General features: G+C 48.2%; 2 protein-coding genes across 2 annotated transcripts in view; one reads left to right on the forward strand and one right to left on the reverse strand.

Annotated features, from left to right (window-relative positions):
- Nucleotides 1-1,878, forward strand: part of RASGRP4 (RAS guanyl releasing protein 4) — a 38,497-nt gene extending 36,619 nt beyond the window's left edge. The window contains 2 exon segments of the mRNA XM_087727282.1: nt 253-470; nt 1,338-1,878. Coding sequence (XP_087583408.1) covers nt 253-470; nt 1,338-1,469 — 350 coding nt within the window. The 3' untranslated portion in view covers nt 1,470-1,878.
- An 888-nt stretch (nt 1,879-2,766) lies between these two features.
- On the reverse strand, nt 2,767-16,830 carry TSLIG3C (tRNA splicing ligase complex subunit 3C). Its single transcript, XM_087727296.1, has 8 exons — nt 16,771-16,830; nt 15,348-15,484; nt 13,845-13,979; nt 12,248-12,432; nt 7,783-7,866; nt 7,552-7,668; nt 4,955-5,122; nt 2,767-3,851 (listed from the first exon to the last, which is right to left on the reverse strand). The coding sequence occupies exons 1-8, from the start codon at nt 16,791-16,793 to the stop codon at nt 3,696-3,698; spliced, it is 1,005 nt and encodes a 334-aa protein (XP_087583422.1). The 5' UTR covers nt 16,794-16,830; the 3' UTR covers nt 2,767-3,695.
- Between the last annotated feature and the right edge of the window lie 6,604 nt (nt 16,831-23,434).

The following is a 23,434-nucleotide window of genomic DNA, read 5'->3' on the forward strand; positions in this document are numbered from 1 at the left end:
TGTGTGTGTGTGGTGGGTTTCAAAAAATTTTGGAACCTCTTCTGTAGGTGTGGCCTGCTTTCCGGGTCCACTGGTGGAACCTCTTCTAACCGGTTCAGTAGATTTGATGAAACGGTTCTACCGAACCGGTGCGAACCCGGTAGGAACCCACCTCTGCACCAGGCCAAAGAGGCGAGGGTCACCCCAAGAGCATCTCCTGCCTCCGAAAATCTGGATTGAGCGTACGAGACCTCGTCTTTTATCCTCTTGCAGGCTCAGAGGAAGAAAAGTTTCTCTTCCCACCAGGATGGGAACAGGGCAAGAACCCCGTGGTCTCCTTGTCCAGCAGCCCCGGCAGCCGGACGGTCAAACATGCCAGCACCCAAACCGAGCAGGCCAGCCCAGCAGCTGAGGAGCAGGAGGGACGGCCGGAGGATGGTTGCAGCAAAACCCAGAAGCAGCTCCTGGAACTGGTGAAGGAGCTGGAAAAGGTGAGGATATGGACGGGGGGGGGAAATAACAATAATCGTGGCTTTTCTCAATCCCAGGCACATTTAAGGTGTGTGGACTTCATTTCCCAGAATTCCCCAGCCCATTTGCGGTATCTGATAGTACCACGAACACATTTTTTTCGAAAATAAGGCACTTACTGGCCAAACTGGCCCTGTAGAGAACCACTGGCTTGTTTAACGACCGTGGCATACACTGTTTTGGTCACCACACTATCAAAAAAGATGCGGAGACTCCTAGAAAGTGTGCAGAGAAGAGCAACCAGGATGATTAGGGGACCGGAGGCTAAAACATACGACGAACGGTTGCAGGAATTGGGCATGGCTGGTTTAGTGAAGAGAAGGACCAGGGAAGACATGATAGCAGAGTTCCAATATTTGAAGATTGTCACAGAGAGGAGGGGGTCAAGCTATTCTCCAAAGCACCTGAAGGCCAGAAAAAGAATAATACCGCCATTGAAGAGCTAATAGGCGTTAGGAACAATTACGCAATTACGGGAGGTAATTGTGCTCAGCTGGTGGTCATTAGGCTCCTCTCCAGACTATAAAAAGATTGCTTGTGTACATGGCCCTCTTGCGGAAGTCAACACAGGAACGAATGTCGGAGAACATTGTTAGAAACTTGGCAGGCTGGATTGCTGCCAAGCCTTATCTGTGTTTATTGCTGCCCAAGCTTGTCTGTGCCGGGTTGCTGCCAAGGACCTGTCTGTCTGTTAATTAAATGCCGTAACTTATCTTTGACTCGGAGTGTGTGTTGGTGTGGGACGAGGGGGGTCAGAACAGGGATGCATGCCAGCCTCCCCACCATTCTGATGCCCCCTTCTCTAAACCCCTCGCTCTGACCTGCAGGAACGGGACGGGCTGCTGACGGCCAACCAATCTCTTCAGAGCCGCTACGCGCAGCTGGAAGCCGAGAACAGGCGGCTGCTGAAAACAGGCAGTCCGGGCTCCCTCTACGAAATCGCGCCTCGGTTTATCTGAGTCGGCTTATCTGTCGCTTTGCCCTCCTCTGCCACGGACTCCGAGGACTGAAGGGAACTTTCCGGAGGGGCAAGCACCGAGCCTCGGCGTGCCAAGCGCAGGAGAAGGGACTGGCGGAGGAAGCTGAAAAATTAAAACGGCAAAGAAGAAGAAAATTTGGGAGCTGATAATAGACGCTGTCCTGGGGGTGGGGTGGGGTGGGGTGTTGTTAATTTCCACCTGAGGATCTTCTCTGGTTAACCATCTTTGCAGTCCTAGAAGGAACGGTGCGGATCTGGTCCCTTTCCCACGGAGCTTCGTATTTGTAATTTATTTATTATGGGGTTTTGTTTTTTTTAATGTACGAGCATTTTATGGCTCTGGCAGCTTTGGGGGATTTGTAAATAAAGAGCACAACTCCGAGAGTTCATATCAGCCATATTAGTATTCCTAACCTAAAAGTAATCGGTTTGAATATCTTGAGAAAAGTCACAAGGCGAAGGGGGTGGGGGGGGGGGGTGGGGAGCGAGCTTCAAGTCCGAAGACCAGTTGTTCAGTCACGCAGGCCGGCTGCAAAATACACAGAAATCTACAGTGAAATGGACCTTCCCACGAGGAGTGGTCCGCCTGCAGCTTTAAGACGGGTGGACTTCAACTCCCAGAATTCCCCAGCCAGCATCCTTTTAAGACGGGTGGACTTCAACTCCCAGAATTCCCCAGTCAGCTTTTAAGACGGGTGGACTTCAACTCCCAGAATTCCCCAGCCAGCATCCTTTTAAGACGGGTGGACTTCAACTCCCAGAATTCCCCAGCCAGCATCCTTTTAAGACGGGTGGACTTCAACTCCCAGAATTCCCCAGCCAGCATCCTTTTAAGACGGGTGGACTTCAACTCCCAGAATTCCCCAGCCAGTATCCTTTTAAGACGGGTGGACTTCAACTCCCAGAATTCCCCAGCCAGCATCCTTTTAAGACAGGTGGACTTCAACTCCCAGAATTCCCCAGCCAGCATCCTTTTAAGACAGGTGGACTTCAACTCCCAGAATTCCCCAGTCAGCTTTTAAGACGGGTGGACTTCAACTCCCAGAATTCCCCAGCCAGTATCCTTTTAAGACGGGTGGACTTCAACTCCCAGAATTCCCCAGCCAGTATCCTTTTAAGACGGGTGGACTACTTCAACTCCCAGAATTCCCCAGCCAGCATCCTTTTAAGACGGGTGGACTTCAACTCCCAGAATTCCCCAGCCAGCATCCTTTTAAGACGGGTGGACTTCAACTCCCAGAATTCCCCAGCCCGAAACTTTACACAACCCACCAGAAGGCAGAAAAAATAAAAAGCTTTATTTTGAACACGGATCTTTACACAGCAAGAGTTTGGGTTGAATGAGTGAGAACCTTATCAGGGACCTGAGCTGTGTTAGCAATCCAGAACGTTAAATTTCAACCACATCTATTTGTCCCCCCAAACACCCCCTTTTTTTTAAATACAAAAGGCCATTGGGCCATCAATACATATGATCATCCTGGGCCTCCCAAGCCACAATCCCCTTATTCCTCAGCCAGGGAAGCTAAGCAGATATGGATATATATGAACCAGCCTTCCTGGTTCAAACCCACCACCACCAAGAGAACCAATGGAGGCGGCAAGAGGCACCCCCCCCTCCTCCAATAATACCCCAAGCACCCACTCACCCAAAACAACTTATGCATTTCTGCTTGCAAATTAACAAGATACCTGATTTGGAAGCTTTCTTTACAGTAAAAATCTAAATCAGGAGTCCCCAAACTTGGCAACTTTAAGACTTGTGGATTTCAACTCCAAATCAACTTTAAATCAAAGCCCATGGATCTTCTTCCCTTTCCCCAGCTAGGCACCCCATTCCGTGGCCTTTAGAGTGCGAAATAAAGTCTAAATACAAAATACTTATTTTTGATTTCGGACAGCCAAGAATTGTTTAGCGGCTTCCCGGCTGCTCTGTCGCGTGGCCTTCCTTCCCAAACCTTCCCCTATAGCTTAAGAGAGCTACGGCTCTCCTAAAGTTGGCGTGATCTTTGGATTAGAGGAGCTTGCCTTTACGGGGCACATCTGGCCCCAAGGACCACATCCTTATTTAAAGCTGCGTCGCCTCCATCCTGGAGAAAGGCGAGATTGAGAATTGGACACGTTCGGTGGGACTCGGTGGCGCTTCCTGAATTTCACACTCTCTGGCCACGCCGACCTACAGCAGCCGGTTTCACATCCTCTTCCTTTATTTCTTCTTTTTGTTGCCCCGTTTAGACCAGCGCTGGCCTCCACCTCCTCCTCCTCTTCCTCCTCCTTCTCTCCTCTTCTCCCAGGTGGGCATGGGGGCCTCGATTTCGTTTGGACGTCCTCCCCGGTCTGGGACGCTGCCCGTCATCAAGATCTGTGGGAGGGAGGGAGAGAGGAAAGGAAGGAAGAGAGGAGAGAGACGGAGAAGAAGGAAGGAGGGAGGGAGGGGAGGGAAGACAGGAGGGAGACGGAGAAGGGAGACAGAATGGAAAGGGAGAAGAGGAGACCAGAGGGGAGAGGAGAAGAAGGAAAAGAGAAAAGAAAGGGAAAGAGGAAGGGAAGACAGGAGAGAGGGAGAAGGAAGGAAGGAGACAGAAGGGAAAGGGGGGGAGAGGAAAGTGGAGGGGAGAGGAGAGGAAGGAAAAGAGAAAAGAAAGGGAAAGAGGAAGGGAAGACAGGAGAGAGGGAGAAGGAAGGAAGGAGACAGAAGGGAAAGGGAGGAGAGGAAAGTGGAGGGGAGAGGAGAGGAAGGAAAAGAGAAAAGAAAAGGAAAGAGGAAGGGAAGACAGGAGAGAGGGAGAAGGAAGGAAGGAGACAGAAGGGAAAGGGGGGGAGAGGAAAGTGGAGGGGAGAGGAGAGGAAGGGAAAGAGAAAAGAAAGGGAAAGAGGAAGGGAAGACAGGAGAGAGGGAGAAGGAAGGAAGGAGACAGAAGGGAAAGCGGGGAGAGGAAAGTGGAGGGAAGAGGAGAGGAAGGAAAAGAAAGAGGAAGAGGAAGGGAAGAGGAGAGAGAGGGAGAGGAAGGAAAGAAGGGAGGAGACAGAATGGAAAAGGGAAAGGGAGAAGAGGAGAGGGGAGAGGGGAGGAAGGAAAAGAGAAAAGGGAAAGAAGAACCGAAGACAGAAGAGAGAGGAAGAAAAAGGAAGGAAGTAGTGAAGGGAAAAGAAAAGAAAGGGAAGGGAGGAGAGAGGAAGGAAGGAAGGAAGGAGATTGAAGGGAAAAGAAAAGAAAGGGGAAGAGAGGAGGAAGGAAGACAGGCTGATGGGAGGGGACACCAGCATCCTCCCCCCCTCGGCCTCTCCACCCCAAGATTCGACTCCTTTCAGTTGTAAAATCCGGGTTGTGCAGTCTGTTGAGTGAACCGCGGGGGGCTAGCATTGGGCCCTGGGCTAAGCCGTGAAGAGCTTGAAACCCCCTTGGGGTCCTCCTCCTCCCCCCCTCCAGCTGTTGGGGGCCCAGATGTTCCCTCCAGCTCATACCTTGTTGACGGCACAGCTGGTCTTACTCCGCAAGGCCCCACTGCTGGTCTTCACGATACGAGAAAAGTCTTCGCGGGCAGCCAGCAGGTGGGCAAGGGAGAGCTGGGAATCTTCCGGCAAAGACTTCCGTAAAGGTTGGAAGGCTTCGGACATGGCTGCGCTTCGGTTCTGGGGGGGGGGGACGAGAGATGAGAAAAACAGACAAGGCTCCAGAGACGGCTGCGTTCTCTCTTCCCCAACTCCAGTTTGGTCTAATGGTTAAGGCACTAGACTAGAAAGAGGGAGACCGTGGGTTCTAGTCCCGCCTTGGGCACGAAAGCCGGCTGGGTGACTTTGGGCCAATCACCAGGAGACAGGGAGTTCTAGGTTTGGGTTTAGGTTTATTGGATTTATAGGCCGCCCTTCTCCCAACATAAAAGAAAACACATATTACAAAAATTAAAAGGGACATTAAATAAAGTATCCAAAAAAACCCCCAATTGATATTTACAATAAAAATTTAAAAATTAAATTAAAATTAACAACCAAATTAATCCTATATTTTATTCTATTCAGGCCAGGCCGGCTTGATGGAAAAGCCAACTATTTAGGGCGCGTCGGAAGGACCGGAGGTAGTCCCGCCTTAAGCACGAAAGCCGGCTGGGTGACTTTGGGCCAATCACCAGGACACAGGGAGTTCTAGTCCCGCCTTAAGCACGAAAGCCGGCTGGGTGACTTTGGGCCAATCACCAGGATACAGTGAGTTCTAGTCCCACCTTAAGCACGAAAGCCAGCTGGGTGACTTTGGGCCAATGACCAGGAGACAGTGAGTTCTAGTCCCACCTTAAGCACGAAAGCCGGCTGGGTGACTTTGGGCCAATCACCAGGACACAGTGAGTTCTAGTCCCACCTTAAGCACGAAAGCCAGCTGGGTGACTTTGGGCCAATCACCAGGACACAGTGAGTTGTAGTCCCACCTTAAGCACGAAAGCCAGCTGGGTGACTTTGGGCCAATGACCAGGAGACAGGGAGTTCTAGTCCCGCCTTAAGCACGAAAGCCGGCTGGGTGACTTTGGGCCAATCACCAGGATACAGTGAGTTCTAGTCCCACCTTAAGCACGAAAGCCAGCTGGGTGACTTTGGGCCAATGACCAGGAGACAGTGAGTTCTAGTCCCACCTTAAGCACGAAAGCCAGCTGGGTGACTTTGGGCCAATCACCAGGAGACAGTGAGTTCTAGTCCCACCTTAAGCACGAAAGCCAGCTGGGTGACTTTGGGCCAATCACCAGGAGACAGTGAGTTCTAGTCCCGCCTTAAGCACGAAAGCCAGCTGGGTGACTTTGGGCCAATCACCAGGAGACAGTGAGTTCTAGTCCCGCCTTAAGCACGAAAGCCAGCTGGGTGTCTTTGGGCCAATCACCAGGAGACAGTGAGTTCTAGTCCCGCCTTAAGCACGAAAGCCAGCTGGGTGACTTTAGGCCAATCACCAGGAGACAGTGAGTTCTAGTCCCGCCTTAAGCACGAAAGCCAGCTGGGTGACTTTGGGCCCATCACCAGGATACAGTGAGTTCTAGTCCCACCTTAAGCACGAAAGCCAGCTGGGTGACTTTGGGCCAATGACCAGGAGACAGTGAGTTCTAGTCCCACCTTAAGCACGAAAGCCAGCTGGGTGACTTTGGGCCAATCACCAGGAGACAGTGAGTTCTAGTCCCACCTTAAGCATGAAAGCCAGCTGGGTGACTTTGGGCCAGTCACCAGGAGACAGGGAGTTCTAGTCCCGCCCTAAGCACGAAAGCCAGCTGGGTGACTTTAGGCCAATCACCAGGAGACAGTGAGTTCTAGTCCCGCCTTAAGCACGAAAGCCAGCTGGGTGACTTTAGGCCAATCACCAGGAGACAGTGAGTTCTAGTCCCGCCTTAAGCACGAAAGCCAGCTGGGTGACTTTAGGCCAATCACCAGGAGACAGTGAGTTCTAGTCCCACCTTAAGCACGAAAGCCAGCTGGGTGACTTTGGGCCAATCACCAGGAGACAGGGAGTTCTAGTCCCGCCTTAAGCACGAAAGCCAGCTGGGTCACTTTGGGCCAATCACCAGGAGACTGTGAGTTCTAGTCCTGCCTTAAGCACGAAAGCCAGCTGGGTGACTTTGGGCCAATGACCAGGAGACAGTGAGTTCTAGTCCCACCTTAAGCACGAAAGCCAGCTGGGTGACTTTGGGCCAATGACCAGGAGACAGTGAGTTCTAGTCCCGCCTTAAGCACGAAAGCCAGCTGGGTGACTTTGGGCCAATGACCAGGAGACAGTGAGTTCTAATCCCACCTTAAGCATGAATGCTGGTTGGATGTCTTTGGGCCAATCACCAGGAGACAGTGAGTTCTAGTTCTGCCTTAGACATGAAGCTGGCTGGATGACTTTGGGCCAATCACTAGAAGACAGTGAGTTCTAGTCCCGCCTTAAACAAGCAAGCCAATCATTCTCAGGCCAACGTTGAGCCTACATTCGCTGCCTTGAGTTATTAAATAATAATGAACGTGGTACATGAATGAATGGATGGATGGATGAATGAAGTTTAGTTAGTTAGTCAATCAGTCAATCAGTTCCAAGAGCATCTGAAATCTACCTTGGCCCTCTCAGACCAATGGAAGGACGCAACGGTGACGTCAAAACGTGTCAGCATCATGTGTCTTCGGCACTGGTATTCAGCCCCCAGCAGTTGGTTAATCTCGTCCAGCGCTTTCTGGTATTTCAAAAAGAGCGAAAGGGGGAAGCAGAGATGCTTAAGACCCATCAGCACATCACCAGGAAGCCCACCCCTCCTTCTCCTCTACTGCCAACTCTAGAGGCCTCCTACCCATTGCTCAGAGGTCAACGGGGCCTTCAGGAGCGGTGCCGTCCCGTCGGGCTCCGGCCCTTGCGCAGCCAGCGCCTCGGAAACCTGAAAGAAGCATGGCGTTAGCTTGCGTAGATTGGCGAAGAGAAAGAGGCCGATAGCACCACAAATGATCAACACAATAGAGTGTTAATGGCGCTTTGTGAAGCCGCGGAAAGGCCACACTTAGAATACTGCATCCAGCTTTGGTTGCCAAGATGTAAAAAAGATGTAGAGAGACTCTAGAACAGTGTTTCTTAACCTTGGCGACTTTAAGTCCTGTGGACTTCAACTCCCAGAATTCCCAGAATTTCAGGGGTCAAAAAAATAAAATAAGGCCCTGTCTTATTTTCGGGGAAAAGACGGTAGAAGTTTCACAATTATAGTGCATATGTATAAATATATACATATAATTATTTCTTTCTTTAAGGAGTGTGAGAATATAATCTAGGGGCATGGGGTATAGAAAAGGTTCGGACAGTGGTGAAATTCGAATTTTTTTACTACCAGTTCTGTGGGAGTGGCTTGGTGGGAATGGCATGGTGTGGCAGGCATGCCTTGGTGGACATGGCAGGGGAAGGATACATGCAAAATCTCCATTCCCTCCCCTCTCCTGGGGGAAGGATACTGCAAAATCTCCATTCCCTCTCCACTGCTGGGGGAAGGATACTGCAAAATCCCCATTCCCTCTCCACTCTTGGGGGAAGGATACTGCAAAATCTCCATTCCCTCTCCACTCCAGGGGAAGGATACAGCAAAATCTCTATTCCCTCTCCACTCTTGGGGGAAGGATACTGCAAAATCCCCATTCCCTCTGCACTCCTGGGGGAAGGATACTGCAAAATCCCCATTCCCTCTCCACTCCGGGGGAAGGATACAGCAAAATCTCCATTCCCTCCCCTCTCCTGGGGAAAGGATACTGCAAAATCTCCATTCCCTCTCCACTCCTGGGGGAAGGATATTGCAAAATCTCCATCCCCTCCCCTCTCCTGGGGGAAGGATACTGCAAAATCTCCATTCCCTCTCCACTCCTGGGGGAAGGATACTGCAAAATCTCCATTCCCTCCCCACTCCAGGGGAAGGATACTGCAAAATCCCCATTCCCTCCCCACTCCTGGGGAAGGATACTGCAAAATCTCCATTCCCTCCCCTCTCCTGGGGGAAGGATACTGCAAAATCCCCATTCCCTCCCCACTCCAGGGGAAGGATACTGCAAAATCTCCATTCCCTCCCCTCTCCTGGGGGAAGGATACTGCAAAATCTCCATTCCCTCTCCACTCCTGGGGGAAGGATACTGCAAAATCCCCATTCCCTCCCCACTCCAGGGGAAGGATACTGCAAAATCCCCATTCCCTTCCCACTCCAGGGGAAGGATACTGCAAAATCTCCATTCCCTCCCCTCTCCTGGGGGAAGGATACTGCAAAATCTCCATTCCCTCCCCTCTCCTGGGGGAAGGATACTGCAAAATCCCCATTCCCTCCCCTCTCCTGGGGAAAGGATACTGCAAAATCTCCATTCCCTCTCCACTCCTGGGGGAAGGATATTGCAAAATCTCCATTCCCTCCCCTCTCCTGGGGAAAGGATACTGCAAAATCTCCATTCCCTCCCCTCTCCTGGGGGAAGGATACTGCAAAATCTCCATTCCCTCCCCTCTCCTGGGGGAAGGATACTGCAAAATCTCCATTCCCTCTCCACTCCTGGGGGAAGGATATTGCAAAATCTCCATTCCCTCCCCTCTCCTGGGGAAAGGATACTGCAAAATCTCCATTCCCTCTCCACTCCTGGGGGAAGGATATTGCAAAATCTCCATTCCCTCCCCTCTCCTGGGGAAAGGATACTGCAAAATCTCCATTCCCTCTCCACTCCTGGGGGAAGGATATTGCAAAATCTCCATTCCCTCCCCTCTCCTGGGGGAAGGATACTGCAAAATCTCCATTCCCTCTCCACTCCTGGGGGAAGGATACTGCAAAATCTCCATTCCCTCCCCTCTCCTGGGGGAAGGATACTGCAAAATCTCCATTCCCTCTCCACTCCTGGGGGAAGGATACTGCAAAATCTCCATTCCCTCCCCTCTCCTGGGGAAAGGATACTGCAAAATCTCCATTCCCTCTCCACTCCTGGGGGAAGGATATTGCAAAATCTCCATTCCCTCCCCTCTCCTGGGGGAAGGATACTGCAAAATCTCCATTCCCTCCCCTCTCCTGGGGGAAGGATACTGCAAAATCTCCATTCCCTCCCCTCTCCTGGGGAAAGGATACTGCAAAATCTCCATTCCCTCTCCACTCCTGGGGGAAGGATATTGCAAAATCTCCATTCCCTCCCCTCTCCTGGGGGAAGGATACTGCAAAATCCCCATTCCCTCCCCTCTCCTGGGGAAAGGATACTGCAAAATCTCCATTCCCTCTCCACTCCTGGGGGAAGGATATTGCAAAATCTCCATTCCCTCCCCTCTCCTGGGGAAAGGATACTGCAAAATCTCCATTCCCTCTCCACTCCTGGGGGAAGGATATTGCAAAATCTCCATTCCCTCCCCTCTCCTGGGGAAAGGATACTGCAAAATCTCCATTCCCTCCCCTCTCCTGGGGGAAGGATACTGCAAAATCTCCATTCCCTCCCCTCTCCTGGGGGAAGGATACTGCAAAATCTCCATTCCCTCTCCACTCCTGGGGGAAGGATATTGCAAAATCTCCATTCCCTCCCCTCTCCTGGGGAAAGGATACTGCAAAATCTCCATTCCCTCCAAAATCTCCATTCCCTCTCCACTCCTGGGGGAAGGATATTGCAAAATCTCCATTCCCTCCCCTCTCCTGGGGAAAGGATACTGCAAAATCTCCATTCCCTCTCCACTCCTGGGGGAAGGATATTGCAAAATCTCCATTCCCTCCCCTCTCCTGGGGGAAGGATACTGCAAAATCTCCATTCCCTCTCCACTCCTGGGGGAAGGATACTGCAAAATCTCCATTCCCTCCCCTCTCCTGGGGGAAGGATACTGCAAAATCTCCATTCCCTCTCCACTCCTGGGGGAAGGATACTGCAAAATCTCCATTCCCTCTCCACTCCTGGGGGAAGGATACTGCAAAATCTCCATTCCCTCCCCTCTCCTGGGGAAAGGATACTGCAAAATCTCCATTCCCTCTCCACTCCTGGGGGAAGGATATTGCAAAATCTCCATTCCCTCCCCTCTCCTGGGGGAAGGATACTGCAAAATCTCCATTCCCTCCCCTCTCCTGGGGGAAGGATACTGCAAAATCTCCATTCCCTCCCCTCTCCTGGGGAAAGGATACTGCAAAATCTCCATTCCCTCTCCACTCCTGGGGGAAGGATATTGCAAAATCTCCATTCCCTCCCCTCTCCTGGGGGAAGGATACTGCAAAATCCCCATTCCCTCCCCTCTCCTGGGGAAAGGATACTGCAAAATCTCCATTCCCTCTCCACTCCTGGGGGAAGGATATTGCAAAATCTCCATTCCCTCCCCTCTCCTGGGGAAAGGATACTGCAAAATCTCCATTCCCTCTCCACTCCTGGGGGAAGGATATTGCAAAATCTCCATTCCCTCCCCTCTCCTGGGGGAAGGATACTGCAAAATCTCCATTCCCTCTCCACTCCTGGGGGAAGGATATTGCAAAATCTCCATTCCCTCCCCTCTCCTGGGGGAAGGATACTGCAAAATCTCCATTCCCTCTCCACTCCTGGGGGAAGGATACTGCAAAATCTCCATTCCCTCCCCTCTCCTGGGGAAAGGATACTGCAAAATCTCCATTCCCTCCCCACTCCAGGGGAAGGATACAGCAAAATCCCTATTTCCTGCCCACTCCAGGGGAAGGATACTGCAAAATCTCCATTCCCACCGCACTCTGGGGCCAGCCAGAGGTGGCATTTGCTGGTTCTCTGAACTACTCAAAATTTGCGCTACTGGTTCTCCAGAACTGATCAGAACCTGCTGAATTTCACTCCTGAGTTGGGACCCCTTACTTGAGAAAGAGCGCAGAGAAGAGCAAGAAAGATGATTAGGGGACTGGAGGCTAAAAGGTATGAAGAACGGTTGCTGGAATTGGGTGTGTCTAGGTTGATGAACAGGAGTGGGCATGATAGCAGTGTCCCAATATTTGAGGGGCTGCCCCAAAGAAGTGGGGGGGGGTGTCAACCTATTCTCCAAAGCACCTGAAGGCAGGAGAAGCAACCTCTTCTTAAAAACCTTCAGAGTTGGAGCACCCGAAACTTCTGGAGGCAAGTTTTTGCCACTGGCTTTCAGTGTTGTTGTAACTTTAAACAGTCGTTAAAACGAACGTTCCCCAGTCAAGGGTATGTCCTGTCCCCTCCCTCCTTCCTTCCCTCTGTCTTTGCAAGCAGCTAGTCCTCTTTAAGCCTTCTGACATCGAAAAGGACAGAGGCCCCTCCTCGTACCCTACCTGTCCAGCCCGGGTTTGCCTGTCCCTCCAGTCTCACCTGGGATCCAATGTCGTCCATAACCTGAGCCACAGAGGAAGCCGGGTCCGGCTCAGGCATCCCCAGGGCTTGGCAGATCCGATGGAGTTCCCGCACAGCTTCGTTCTTTCTGTCGCCTTGCTTTGAGGACTGGAGCGTTTTCCTGGCCTGGAGCCGGGCAGCCAGCAGCTCCGAGCTCAAAAAATCTGAGATGGATGGAAGGAATGGAGGAAGGAAGGAGGAAGGGGAGACAGGAGAGAGAGGGAAAAAAGGGAAGGAAAGTAGAAAGGAGGAAGGGAAGACAGGAGAGGGAAAAGAAGGAAGAGAGAAAGGAAGGAGGGAAGGAGAAAGGGAAGACAGGAGACAGAGGGAAAAGAAGGATGGAAAAGAAGGAAGGAGGGAAGGAGAAAGGGCAGACAGGAGAGAGAGTGAAAAGAAGGAAGACAGAAAGGAAGGAAGGAAGGAGGAAGGGAAGAAGGAGAGGGAGGGAAAAGATGGATGGAAAAGAAGAAAGGAGGGAAGGAGAAAGGGAGACAGGAGAGAGAGGGAAAAGAAGGAAGACAGGAAGGAAGGAAGGAAGGAAGAAGGGAGGAAAGGAGAGAGAGGGAAAAGAAGGATGGAAAAGGAGGAAAGAGGGAAGGAGAAAGGGAAGACAGGAGAGGGAAAAGAAGGAAGACAGAAAGGAAGAAAGGAAGGAAGGAAGAAGGGAGGAAAGGAGAGAGAGGGAAAAGAAGGATGGAAAAGGAGGAAGGAGGGAAGGAGAAAGGGAAGACAGGAGAGGGAAAAGAAGGAAGGAAGAAAGGAAGGAAGGAAGGAAGGAAGGAGGAAGGGAAGACAAGAGAGAGAGGGAAAAGAAGGATAGAAAAGAAAGAAGGAGGGAAGGAGAAAGGGAAAACAGGAGAGAGGGAAAAGAAGGAAGACAGAAAGGAAGGAAGGAAGGAGGAAGGGAAGACAGGAGAGAGAGGGAAAAGAAGGAAGATGGGAGGGAAGGAAGGGAAGACAGGAGAGAAAAGGAAAAGAAGGAAGACAGAAAGGAAGGAAGGAAGGAGGAAGGGAAAAAAAGAGGAACATTTTGGTGTTTTTAGTATGTCCTCCACCCCCACCCCTCCACCTGCACATGTGGCTTTTGAGGGAACCCCCCCCCCCCTGCCTGGAGTAGATCCATTTAAAAGTATCCCTAATGGAAAAGAGAAGAAGAAACGTTGTTCTCCCTTTGCGATTTCCCTGGAGGCCGAAAGGAGACTCCACCTGATGTCCCAGGGGCAGAAGACCAGGGCCGTGTCGGGAGTCCCTCAGCTGATGGGGCCTCGGGAGAACACAGGCCCGCCATGCCCTCTGTTCTCGGCACCTACTAGTCAGAGTAGTGGGGTCCTTCGTGCTCCCCGCACTTGGCCGTTGAAGGTGACCTCATCAGAGCTAGAAGGATGTGAGGTTTGGGGAGGAGGAGAACCGAGCTTGGCTGTTTTCTTGCAGACGTTTCATTCTCCATCTATGTAACATCATCAGTGCTAGAAGGATGGGGGGGGGGTCTGAGGAGGAGGGTCGTCATTCACAAACCACGATTAAGCCAGCTGTGGCGTAGTGCGGAGCACCCCATTCCGTCATTCCCCCAACTTACACAGAAGCTGCAGGCAGTTGTCTCGGGTGCGGAGTCTGGCCATTACGTCCCCTGTGGTCAGTGACTGATACGGGCAGTGCAGCTCAGCCAGGAGGCCGCTGATTTCGATCTGAAATGTCTCGGCATCCTCAGGCCCTGAAGAGTTTTTTTAGGATCAGAATGATTTAATTAAAATAAAAAGATTTCTATCACCTCTGCTCATTCTTAAGCTTTCCAAGTGGTACATTTCTAGCTCCTTTTCTTCCATTCCATTCCCCTTCCATCCTTTTCCTTCCTTCTCCTTCCTTGCTCTTCTTTCCTCTTCCATTCCATTCCTTCCTTCCTCTTCTCTTTCTTCTCCTTCCTTCCTCTTCTATTCCTTCAGTCCTCTTTCATTTCTTCTTCCTTCCTTCCTCTTCTCTTCCTTCTCTTTCCATTCCTCTTCCATTCCTTCAGCCCTCTTCCATTTCTTCCTTCCTCTTCCCTTCCCTTCTTTCTCTTCCATCCCTTTCCATTCTCTTCCTTCCCCTTTCTTCTTTTCTCTTCCATTCCATTCCTTCCTTCCTCTTCTCTTCTCCTTCAACTCTCTTCCATTTCTTCCTTCCTCTTCCCTTTCTCTCCCTTCCTCTTCCATCCCTTTCCATTCCTCTTCCTTCCCCTTTCTTCTTTCCTCTTCCATCCCTTTCCTTCCTTCTCCTTCCTTCCTCTTCCATTCCATTCCTTCCTTTCTCTTCTGTTTCTTCTCCTTCCTTCCTCTTCTATTCCTTCAGTCCTCTTCCCTTCCTTCCTCTTCCCTTCCCTTTCCATTCCTCTTCCTTCCCCTTTCTTCTTTCCTCTTCCATTCCTTTCCTTCCTTCTCTTTCCTTCCTCTTCCTTCCCCTTCCTTTCCTCTTCCATTCCTTCCTTCCTCCCTCTTCTCTTCCTTCTCTTTCCATTCCTCTTCCATTCCTTCAGCCCTCTTCCATTTCTTCCTTCCTCTTCCCTTCCCTTCCTTCCTTCCTTCCTCTTCCATCCCTTTCCATTCCTCTTCCTTCCCCTTTCTTCTTTCTTCCATTCCTTCCTTCCTCTTCTCTTCCTTCTCCTTCCTTCCTCTTCCATTCCTTCAACTCTCTTCCATTTCTTCCCTCCTCTTCCCTTCCTCTTCCATCCCTTTCCATTCCTCTTCCTTCCCCTTTCTTCTTTCCTCTTTCATTCCTTTCCTTCCTTCCTTCCTCTTCCCTTCCCCTACCTCCCTTCTCACCTTCCCCCTTCCTTCCTTTTCTTCCCTTCTTCCTTTCTCTTCCCTTCCCCTTCCATCCCTTTCCTTCCTTCCTCTTTCCATCCCTTCCCTCCTCTTCCTTCTCTTCTCTTCCCCCTCCCCACAATCTTTGCATTTTCCGTTCTTGCACAGATCTAGAACAGTTCCCTTTCTCTCGTGCTCCGTAACCTCGATGCGCAGTCCAAAGTCCCATCTCTTGCAAAGCCGCACACCCCAAAAGTGGAAACCACCTTTCCCCCCTCTGCAAAACGCAAGAGCCCACCTACCCTGCACGGGGCTAACGTCCTCCTCCAGCCGACAAATGGTTCGAAGCTCTGAAACCAGCCACGAGCAGAGCGTCATGAATCGAGGGCTGGAGACCCCAGCTTCAGCCACCTCGGTGAAGGTTTTTACGGACGGAAATCTACAAATAATGATAACAATAAAGCCAAGATAACCTCCACAGTCCCAGGGCACCTTTGGGGTGCAATCACCGCTTGAGAGCCGAGGTGGCGCAGTGGTTAGGGTGCAGTACTGCAGGCCACTTCAGCTGAACTGCTAGCTGCAGTTTCGGCGGTTCAAATCTCACCGGCTCAGGGTTGACTCAGCCTTCCATCCTTCCGAGGTGGGTAAAATGAGGACCCGGATTGTGGGGGCGATATGCCGACTCTGTAAACCGCTTAGAGAGGGCTGAAAGCCCTAGGAAGCGGTATATAAGTCTGACTGCTATTGCTATTGAATGCGGCGGCATTGACATCATCAGCACCAGGCCATTGCAAGAGGCAGCTTTACGTGGAGTTTACGTTTAAATTGGATTGGGGATTTTCATTCCCCTATCGAGTCTTTCCCAAGGATCTGGGATAGGGTTCCCCAGGGTGTTTCCCCCCTGCCCCCCAAGAGGCAGCTGGACTTTCTGGTTTATCTTCAAAGGCGTTTCGCTTCTCATCCAAGAAGCTTCTTCAGCTCGGCTTGGCTCATTCCCCACCCTCCAGTCCAGCTGAAGCAGTTCAGCAAAACATCCTCAAAGAAAAAACAAGGAAATCCAGGTGCCTCCCGAAAAAAAACGCCTTTGGGAGCAACGTGACCAGGAGGACTGGGAATCTCTACAGACTTTTAGCTATTCAATTTGGGATGAAGACCCTTGGAATGGGGTGGGAGCAGGAAGGGATTTTTTCCAGAGGGAAAATTGCAGACTCCAGGAACCATTTGTGACCCTGAGGACACAGAGGAACCTCCAAGTGGCCTCAACGACCCTCTCAAAAGGATGCAAGGGACCAGCTGTCTGCAAGGAGGATAAATCCTTCCATTCCCCACCATCATCCATTCAGAGCTGAAGAAGCTTCTTGGAGGAGAAGCGAAACGTCTTCAAAGAAAAACCAAGAAAATCCAGTTGCCATTATCCCAGACTGAGAATCTCATAGACCAGTGTTTCTCAACCTTGGCGACTTGACGATGTCCGGACTTCAACTCCCAGAATTCCCCAGCCAGCATTCGCTGGCTGGGGAATTCTGGGAGTTGAAGTCCGGACATCTTCAAGTCGCCAAGGTTGAGAAACACTGCTCTGCAATAACCCTGCGAGGTAGGACAGGCTGAGAAAAGTGGGGCGAGCAGCGAAGGCTCCCCCTGGAATCCTTCACCCGCAACCCCCCCACCCCACCCCCGCGACTGACCCTCGGCCCCGCCCCGGCCCCTGGCTCCGCCCCCGCTCACCCCTGCACGTCTTCCGCCTCCATGTCTCCGCAGGAATTCCCCCCCCTCCCTAACCCTCGAACCGAGCGCAAGCCCTGCAGCCCCTCCCCTTCAAGCAGAGGCGGCGTTCCCCATTGGCTATAAACCGTCCGGGCTCTTCCTTACAGACGTCAAACCAAAGGACCGCCAATGATAGCACGGGCTTTTTTAACAACCCCCCCCCCGTGGCGCCCTTAGCGCCTGTGATTGGCCGACGGCTATCATAGCAACCGAAGGGGCTCCTCCCACCGCGCTTGGGCTTGTTGTTGTTGTTTTTTTTTTTCCCCCGGCCAATCGGGAGTTCCTTCTAGCGGGGATTTAAAAAAAAAAAAAGAAAAAGAATCGCCTCTCAGAACGCCCGCAACACTCATCAGCCAATGGGAAGACGCCCCTCGCGGACGCTCCCCCCTCCTCTTTCGCTATGGCAACGTGCCAGGCACAGGAGAGTAGCGGAGGGAAAAGTATCAATCGCCGACCAATCGGAGCGCGCGGACGGCTGCGGGGGCGGCGTTTGGAGGAACAGCTGGCCGCCGGGTTCCTTTGACGCGTTTCCCGGGAAGAGCCGCTTCCGAACGGCCTTTGCCGACCAGGCGCTGAGCGCGCGCAGAGTTCTTCCTTTTGACGCCGGGCTTTCTTCTCAGGGGAGGCATAGGTGTTACGTGTGTATGCACAAACATGCGTGTTTTCTTTTTCTTTCTTTTTTTTCGTTTCTGTTATAATTTTGCACCAGTGAGGTTAAAACCAATTTCGTTGCATTTAAGTACAATGACAATAAATATTATACGAATCGAGGGTGTGGATGTGCTCCCATTCGGTACCTAAAGTGGTTCTAAATATTGTTCCGTTTAATTTTTTCCCCTATTAATTTTCCCGTTTAATATTTTCCCTATTTAATTTTTTCCCTGTTTAATTTTTTCCCTTATTTTTTCCTATTTAATTTTTTCCCTGTTTTATTTTTTCCCTATTTTATTTTTTCCCTTATTTTTCCTTATTTAATTTTTTCCCTATTTTATTTTTTCCGTTTAATTTTTTCCCTTATTTTTTCCTATTTAATTTTTTCCCTATTTTATTTTTTCCCTATTTTATTTTTTCCCTGTTTTATTTTTTCCCTATTTTATTTTTTCCCTTATTTTTCCTTATTTAATTTTTTCCCTATTTTATTTTTTCCCTGTTTAATTTTCCCTGTTTAATTTTTTCCCTTATTTTTCCCTATTTTATTTTTTTTCCTTATTTAATTTTTTTCCTTATTTAATTTTTTCCCTATTTTATTTTTTCCCTTATTTAATTATTTCCCTATTTTATTTTTTCCCTATTTTATTTTTCCCCTTATTTTTCCCTATTTAATTTTTTTCCTTATTTAATTTTTTTCCTTATTTAATTATTTCCCTATTTTATTTTTTCCGTTTAATTTTTTCCCTTATTTTTCCCTATTTTATTTTTTTCCCTTATTTTTCCCTATTTTATTTTTTTCCTTATTTTATTTTTTCCCTTATTTTATTTTTTCCCTATTTTATTTTTTCCCTGTTTAATTTTTTCCCTTATTTTTCCCTATTTAATTTTTTTCCTTATTTAATTTTTTCCCTATTTTATTTTTTCCCTCTTTAATTTCTTTTCCTAATTTTTTCCCTATTTAATTTCTCCCCCTATTTAATTTTTCCCCTGTGTTTAATTGTTGCCAATCTTAATTTTAATGCTTTCATGTTTTTATGCTATTGTAAGCCGCCCAGAGTCTCTCTCAAGATAGTGGGGAGAATATAAATTCGGTAAGAAAATTAGAATATTTTTTTTCCCCGTGTGATTATTGTTAATCTTAATTTTAATGTTTTTATGCTATTGTAAGCCACCCAGAGTCTCTCTTGAAAGAATGGCGATAATATAAATTTAATAAGAAAATTAGAATATATGACTTTTTCCCCCCTTTCTCCAATTGGAGGTGGAGACCCTTTTGAGAACTGTAGGCAAGGAAATGTCATTTTAATGTATGCCAATGAGTGTACATTCAAAGGGACAACAAAGTTAGTCTGAAAGTCTATTTGCCAAAATAATTCAAGAGGCGTGATGTATGGTGTAGAACCGTGATGGCAAACCGGTGGCACGCAGAGCCCTTTCTGGGCATACATGCCACCACCAGCTGTTCTTCTGGTTTTCAGCCAGCTCATCTTTGCGGGCGCCAGAGCACTGGAAAACAGCCTGAAAACAGCCCCCCAAACAGCCAAAAACAGGCTGTTTTTCCACACTGGCCAGCTAGTCTTCGTGGGCACCAGTGCTCTGGAAAATGGCCAAAAACAGGCCTTTTGGGGGGGATTTTTGGCTGTTTTCAGAGCCAGAAAATGGCCCGAGAAACGGCCTAAAACCCACCCAAAAACAGGCATGCGCGCACTGGCCCGCTGGTCTTCGGGTTTCCGGTGCATCCATGGCACTTGTTGCCAAAAAGGTTCGCCATCCCTGATATAGAGGGTGGAAACTGAATTCAGATTTTAAACAATTATGTGAAACCAACCAATAAAAACAGAATTCTACAGAGGGTAGGAGTAGAGGAGAAGTAAGGGAAGGAAGAAGGGGAAGGAGAGGAGGAAGGAAGGAAGTAGAGAAGGAAGGGAGGGAGAAAAGAAAAGAAAGAGAAAATAAGGTGGTGTCATAGCAGGTGTGAAGGATGGTAAATAATACATTCCAAATTATACCTTATACCCTTTTAAATGGAATAATAATAATATAAGAATGGCAAAGAAAAAGAATAATTATGTGAATGTATACCTATAACTGCATGTAAGAGAATAGATGACAGTAAAAATATAAAGCACAATATAGGTAAATAATACTTGATCATAAGTAGCTAAGTATAAATAAATAAATAAAAGTATATAAAAATGATAATGAATAACGAGATTATAAATGCAAGATAGAAATGTATAGAAGGGAAAACACTAACTGCAAAGAAACCGATTCGGAACTGCTGTATGATATACGATGGAACTTATTGTTCCTATGTTGTTTTTAAGTTATGTGGTTATTTTTGTTAATGTGTTTATGTGTTCTGTTGATGTGCTTATGTGTATAAAACAAAATAAAAAATAAAAAAACAGAATTCTACATCACTTGTCAGTATGGAGTTTAAGATTGCAATTGAGGGTGAAACAGACTGTTGTGGACTAGTAACTTGGATCAGTAGTAGTGTTTATGACCCTGACTGTAGTTTATTGTGGCTTTTCCAATCCAAGGAAACTGAGGTTTAACCACTGCCCAAGTTTTTAGAAGGGAGCAGGAGAAAAGGATTGGTGTAGGGGGAGAATAAAGGGAACCACTTTTTATGTTGTTGCTGGAAAAGAAATCATTTCGGTACGTGGCGAGGATAAGAACGCAAATGCCAGGCTTCTTCCGTTAAGTGTAATGGTTTTTTTTTTCCTTTTTAATTTACATTGTACAGTTTTAAATAATAAGAGCATTCTCTTCCAGTGCCCCCCTGTGCCATTCTTTTAAAAAAATTTTTTTTTTAAATACACAGAAATTCCAATACCGAATATACAAATCTGATAAAATACTTAAAACAGGAAAGAAATAAAATAACTTGGCAACCACATTAGGAGAAAGAAAAGGAAAGGAAATATGGGACATAAACTTGGGGTTTGGTTTCCGTTGACTTCTTCCCTTCGCAAAGACCTAAAAATGAAAGAGAGCATCTGCCCACAGGTAAGTAGCCTCTTGAAGGATGGGGCACTCCCCCCCCCTTCGCCCCAACCTTCCCCGTTCCCCCATCTCAAGGTCCGCCCCTGTTTGAGCACAGCCTTCCCTGCCGAGAGCTGGCGTGTTACCTAGGCATTCGGAGAGTTGCAATCCTAACGGGATTCCATGCAATCCCAAAGACGGTGCTTCACGGAGGAAAGGCAGCCTCTGAAATTCAGGATTTTTTAAGTTCTGGATCCAAGCAAGAAATTAGAAATATAAATAAATATTTCTGAGGAAAAAAATGGACGCGAGCCAGCAGAATTCGATCGGTGAATTCGCTGAATGAGATTGAGTTGGAATAAATAAAGAGAGATTAGCAACAGCAATAGCAGTTAGACTTATATACCGCTTCATAGGGCTTTCAGCCCTCTCTAAGCGGTTTACAGAGTCGGCATATTGCCCCCAACAACAATCCGGGTCCTCATTTCACCCACCTCGGAAGGATGGAAGGCTGAGTCAACCTTGAGCCGGTGAGATTTGAACCGCTGAACTGCAGATAGCAATCAGCTGAAGTGGCCTGCAGTACTGCACTCTACCCACTGCGCCACCTCGGAGATTGGGGTCACAAGGAAAAGAAAAGGGGGGGAGGCAATCCCCTTAATTTACGCAAAATTTTAGGCTGGCTGAGTCAAGGAAGTACGTACAGGCAGTCCTTGACTTAACAAACCATCCGTTTAGTGACCGAATCTACAACAGCAGTGAGGAAAAAGTGACTTATGACACTTAAGGACCACTGCAGCATCCTTATGGTCATGTGATCAAAATTCAGATGCTTGGCAACTGGCATGGACTTAATGACGGTTGCCGCATCCTTTGGCAAACTTCAAATCAATGTGGAAGCCAGATTGAGTCCGACGACCAACGTGTTACTAATTTAAAACTCCCGGACTGGCTGCCTGGAGAAATTCTGGGAGTTGAAAGTCCACGGTGTTTTTAAACTTGCCAAAGTTGGACTAACACCCCCCAGATATCTCTCCTTAAGACCCCGTAGTTCCCGGATTCTTTGAAGTGCTTAAACTGAATCCAGTGAGTAAACTGGAATCGGGCATAATTTACATAAGAATTTTTTTTTAAAAAGAAAATAAATAAATACTGGGGTTGCGTCAGTAAACTTCCTAACTAAACAACGACATATTATGGGGTTCAACCGATTTTTGTGCTTTGGAGATTTCATTGAAACAGAACACAGGAGAAAGTGAGGTTTGTGTCGAACCCCCCCCCCCTCTTGTGACGGGAGATGCGCTCTGGCCCCGCTCGTGGCTTAGGAAAAGATGCATTATTGATGTCAAAAAGGGGGAGAAAGCCCACCTGTCCCTTTGTTTTTTCTCCCTATCCCTCCCCCCCATCCCTCCCCATTTCCTCTGCCCCCACCCCCACCCCCAAGTGCCATTTTCTGCAGCGCAGTTCTGCCATTGAAAAACCTCCCTAAGGCCGTTTGGAATGCAGGGGACTAAAAAAAATTCTTCCTCCCGGTGCTTGTCAATAGCACCCAACTTTAGCCAGGGATATTGCATCCTCTCCAACCGATCGTAACAAACAGGAAAATAACAAGGTGTGCGCTTTTTTTGTGTGTTTGTGTATACCCTGTAAACCGAACCCTGTCTGCGCGAGGAGTAGCCTTTGGAAACGAGCCGTACAAAAATCTCGAGACGCAAAGTGCGTTGATCTGGGCTTGGCTTTCGGGCATGAAGAACCACAAAATCACCAAAAAGTAGATATATATATATGTGTGTGTATGTGTGTCTTTGGTTATTCAGGTTTTCTCCCGCGTAAAATTGGAGGTGTCTTGGCGACGTTTCGACGAAGTCTCATTCATCATCTTCAGGCTTCGGACGAAGCCTGAAGATGACGAATGAGACTTCGTCGAAACGTCGCTAAGACACCTCCAATTTTACGCGGGAGAAAACCCGAATAACCAAAGACCTACATATTAACACCCGCGAAAACCTCAGAAAACATATATATATATTAAGGGCAGGATGCAGGCGCCATCTTAAGTCGTACTAAAGATGTTCCTTTCCCCAAAACTGGAATATGCATCTTATCCCATAATAAATTTTGACCTAAATGAGGAAATCCACTAATATCCCCCCCCTTTTTTTTTTCTCTTCGTCATCCTTCAAGCTTGACATATCCCACAAATACAAGGTTTAAAATTCTGGAGGCTCCCTCAGCCGCTCTACAGCTAGTCCTTGACTTACAAACGTTCATTTAGTGTCTGAAGTTACAACGGCACTATAAAAAGGGGCCTTTATGACCCTTTTCCTCACTTATAATTGTTGCAGCAACCCTGTGGTCACATGATCAAAATTCAGAGGCTGGGCAACTGGCATGGACTTATGACGGTTGCAGCGTCCCGGCGGGGTCACCTTTTGCGGCCTTCTGACAAGCAAATTCAATGGGGAAACCAGTTTCACTTAAGAACTGTGTTACTAATTTAACAACTGCAGTGATTCACTTAAGAATTGAAGAAAGAAAGAAAGAAAGAAAGAAAGAAAGAAAGAAAGAAAGAAAGAAGAGAGAGAGAAAGTAAGAAAAAGAAAGAAAAAAGAAAGATATATCATAAAACCTGGCAAAACTCACTTAACAACTGCCTTGCTTAGCAACAGACATTTTGGACTCAATTGTGGTCATCAAGGAATATCTATATTTTGTTGTTTGCTTTAGGTGAGCAAACAATAACAGGAAATTGTGATTTTAATGTGCTTTTCTCTGCTTAAAAGATTCCATGCATTCTCACACCACCTTTCCTTAACCTATCACACCACCTTTCTTTCCTTAAAACTCTTCCATTGGGTTCAGACAAACACGGCCTGAGCAGAAAAGGGAAGGCAGAAAACTAAAACTTTTAGGAATAAAAATTGCCCTTTTACACTTTTAGGTTAAAAAATTTCAACATTTTACACCAGACTGTAAAATTGGA

This window comes from Thamnophis sirtalis, unplaced genomic scaffold (assembly GCF_051295495.1).
Source record: "Thamnophis sirtalis isolate CommonGarterSnake01/CBP01778 unplaced genomic scaffold, rThaSir2_p1.2 scaffold_13, whole genome shotgun sequence".
Lineage (NCBI taxonomy): Eukaryota > Metazoa > Chordata > Lepidosauria > Squamata > Natricidae > Thamnophis > Thamnophis sirtalis.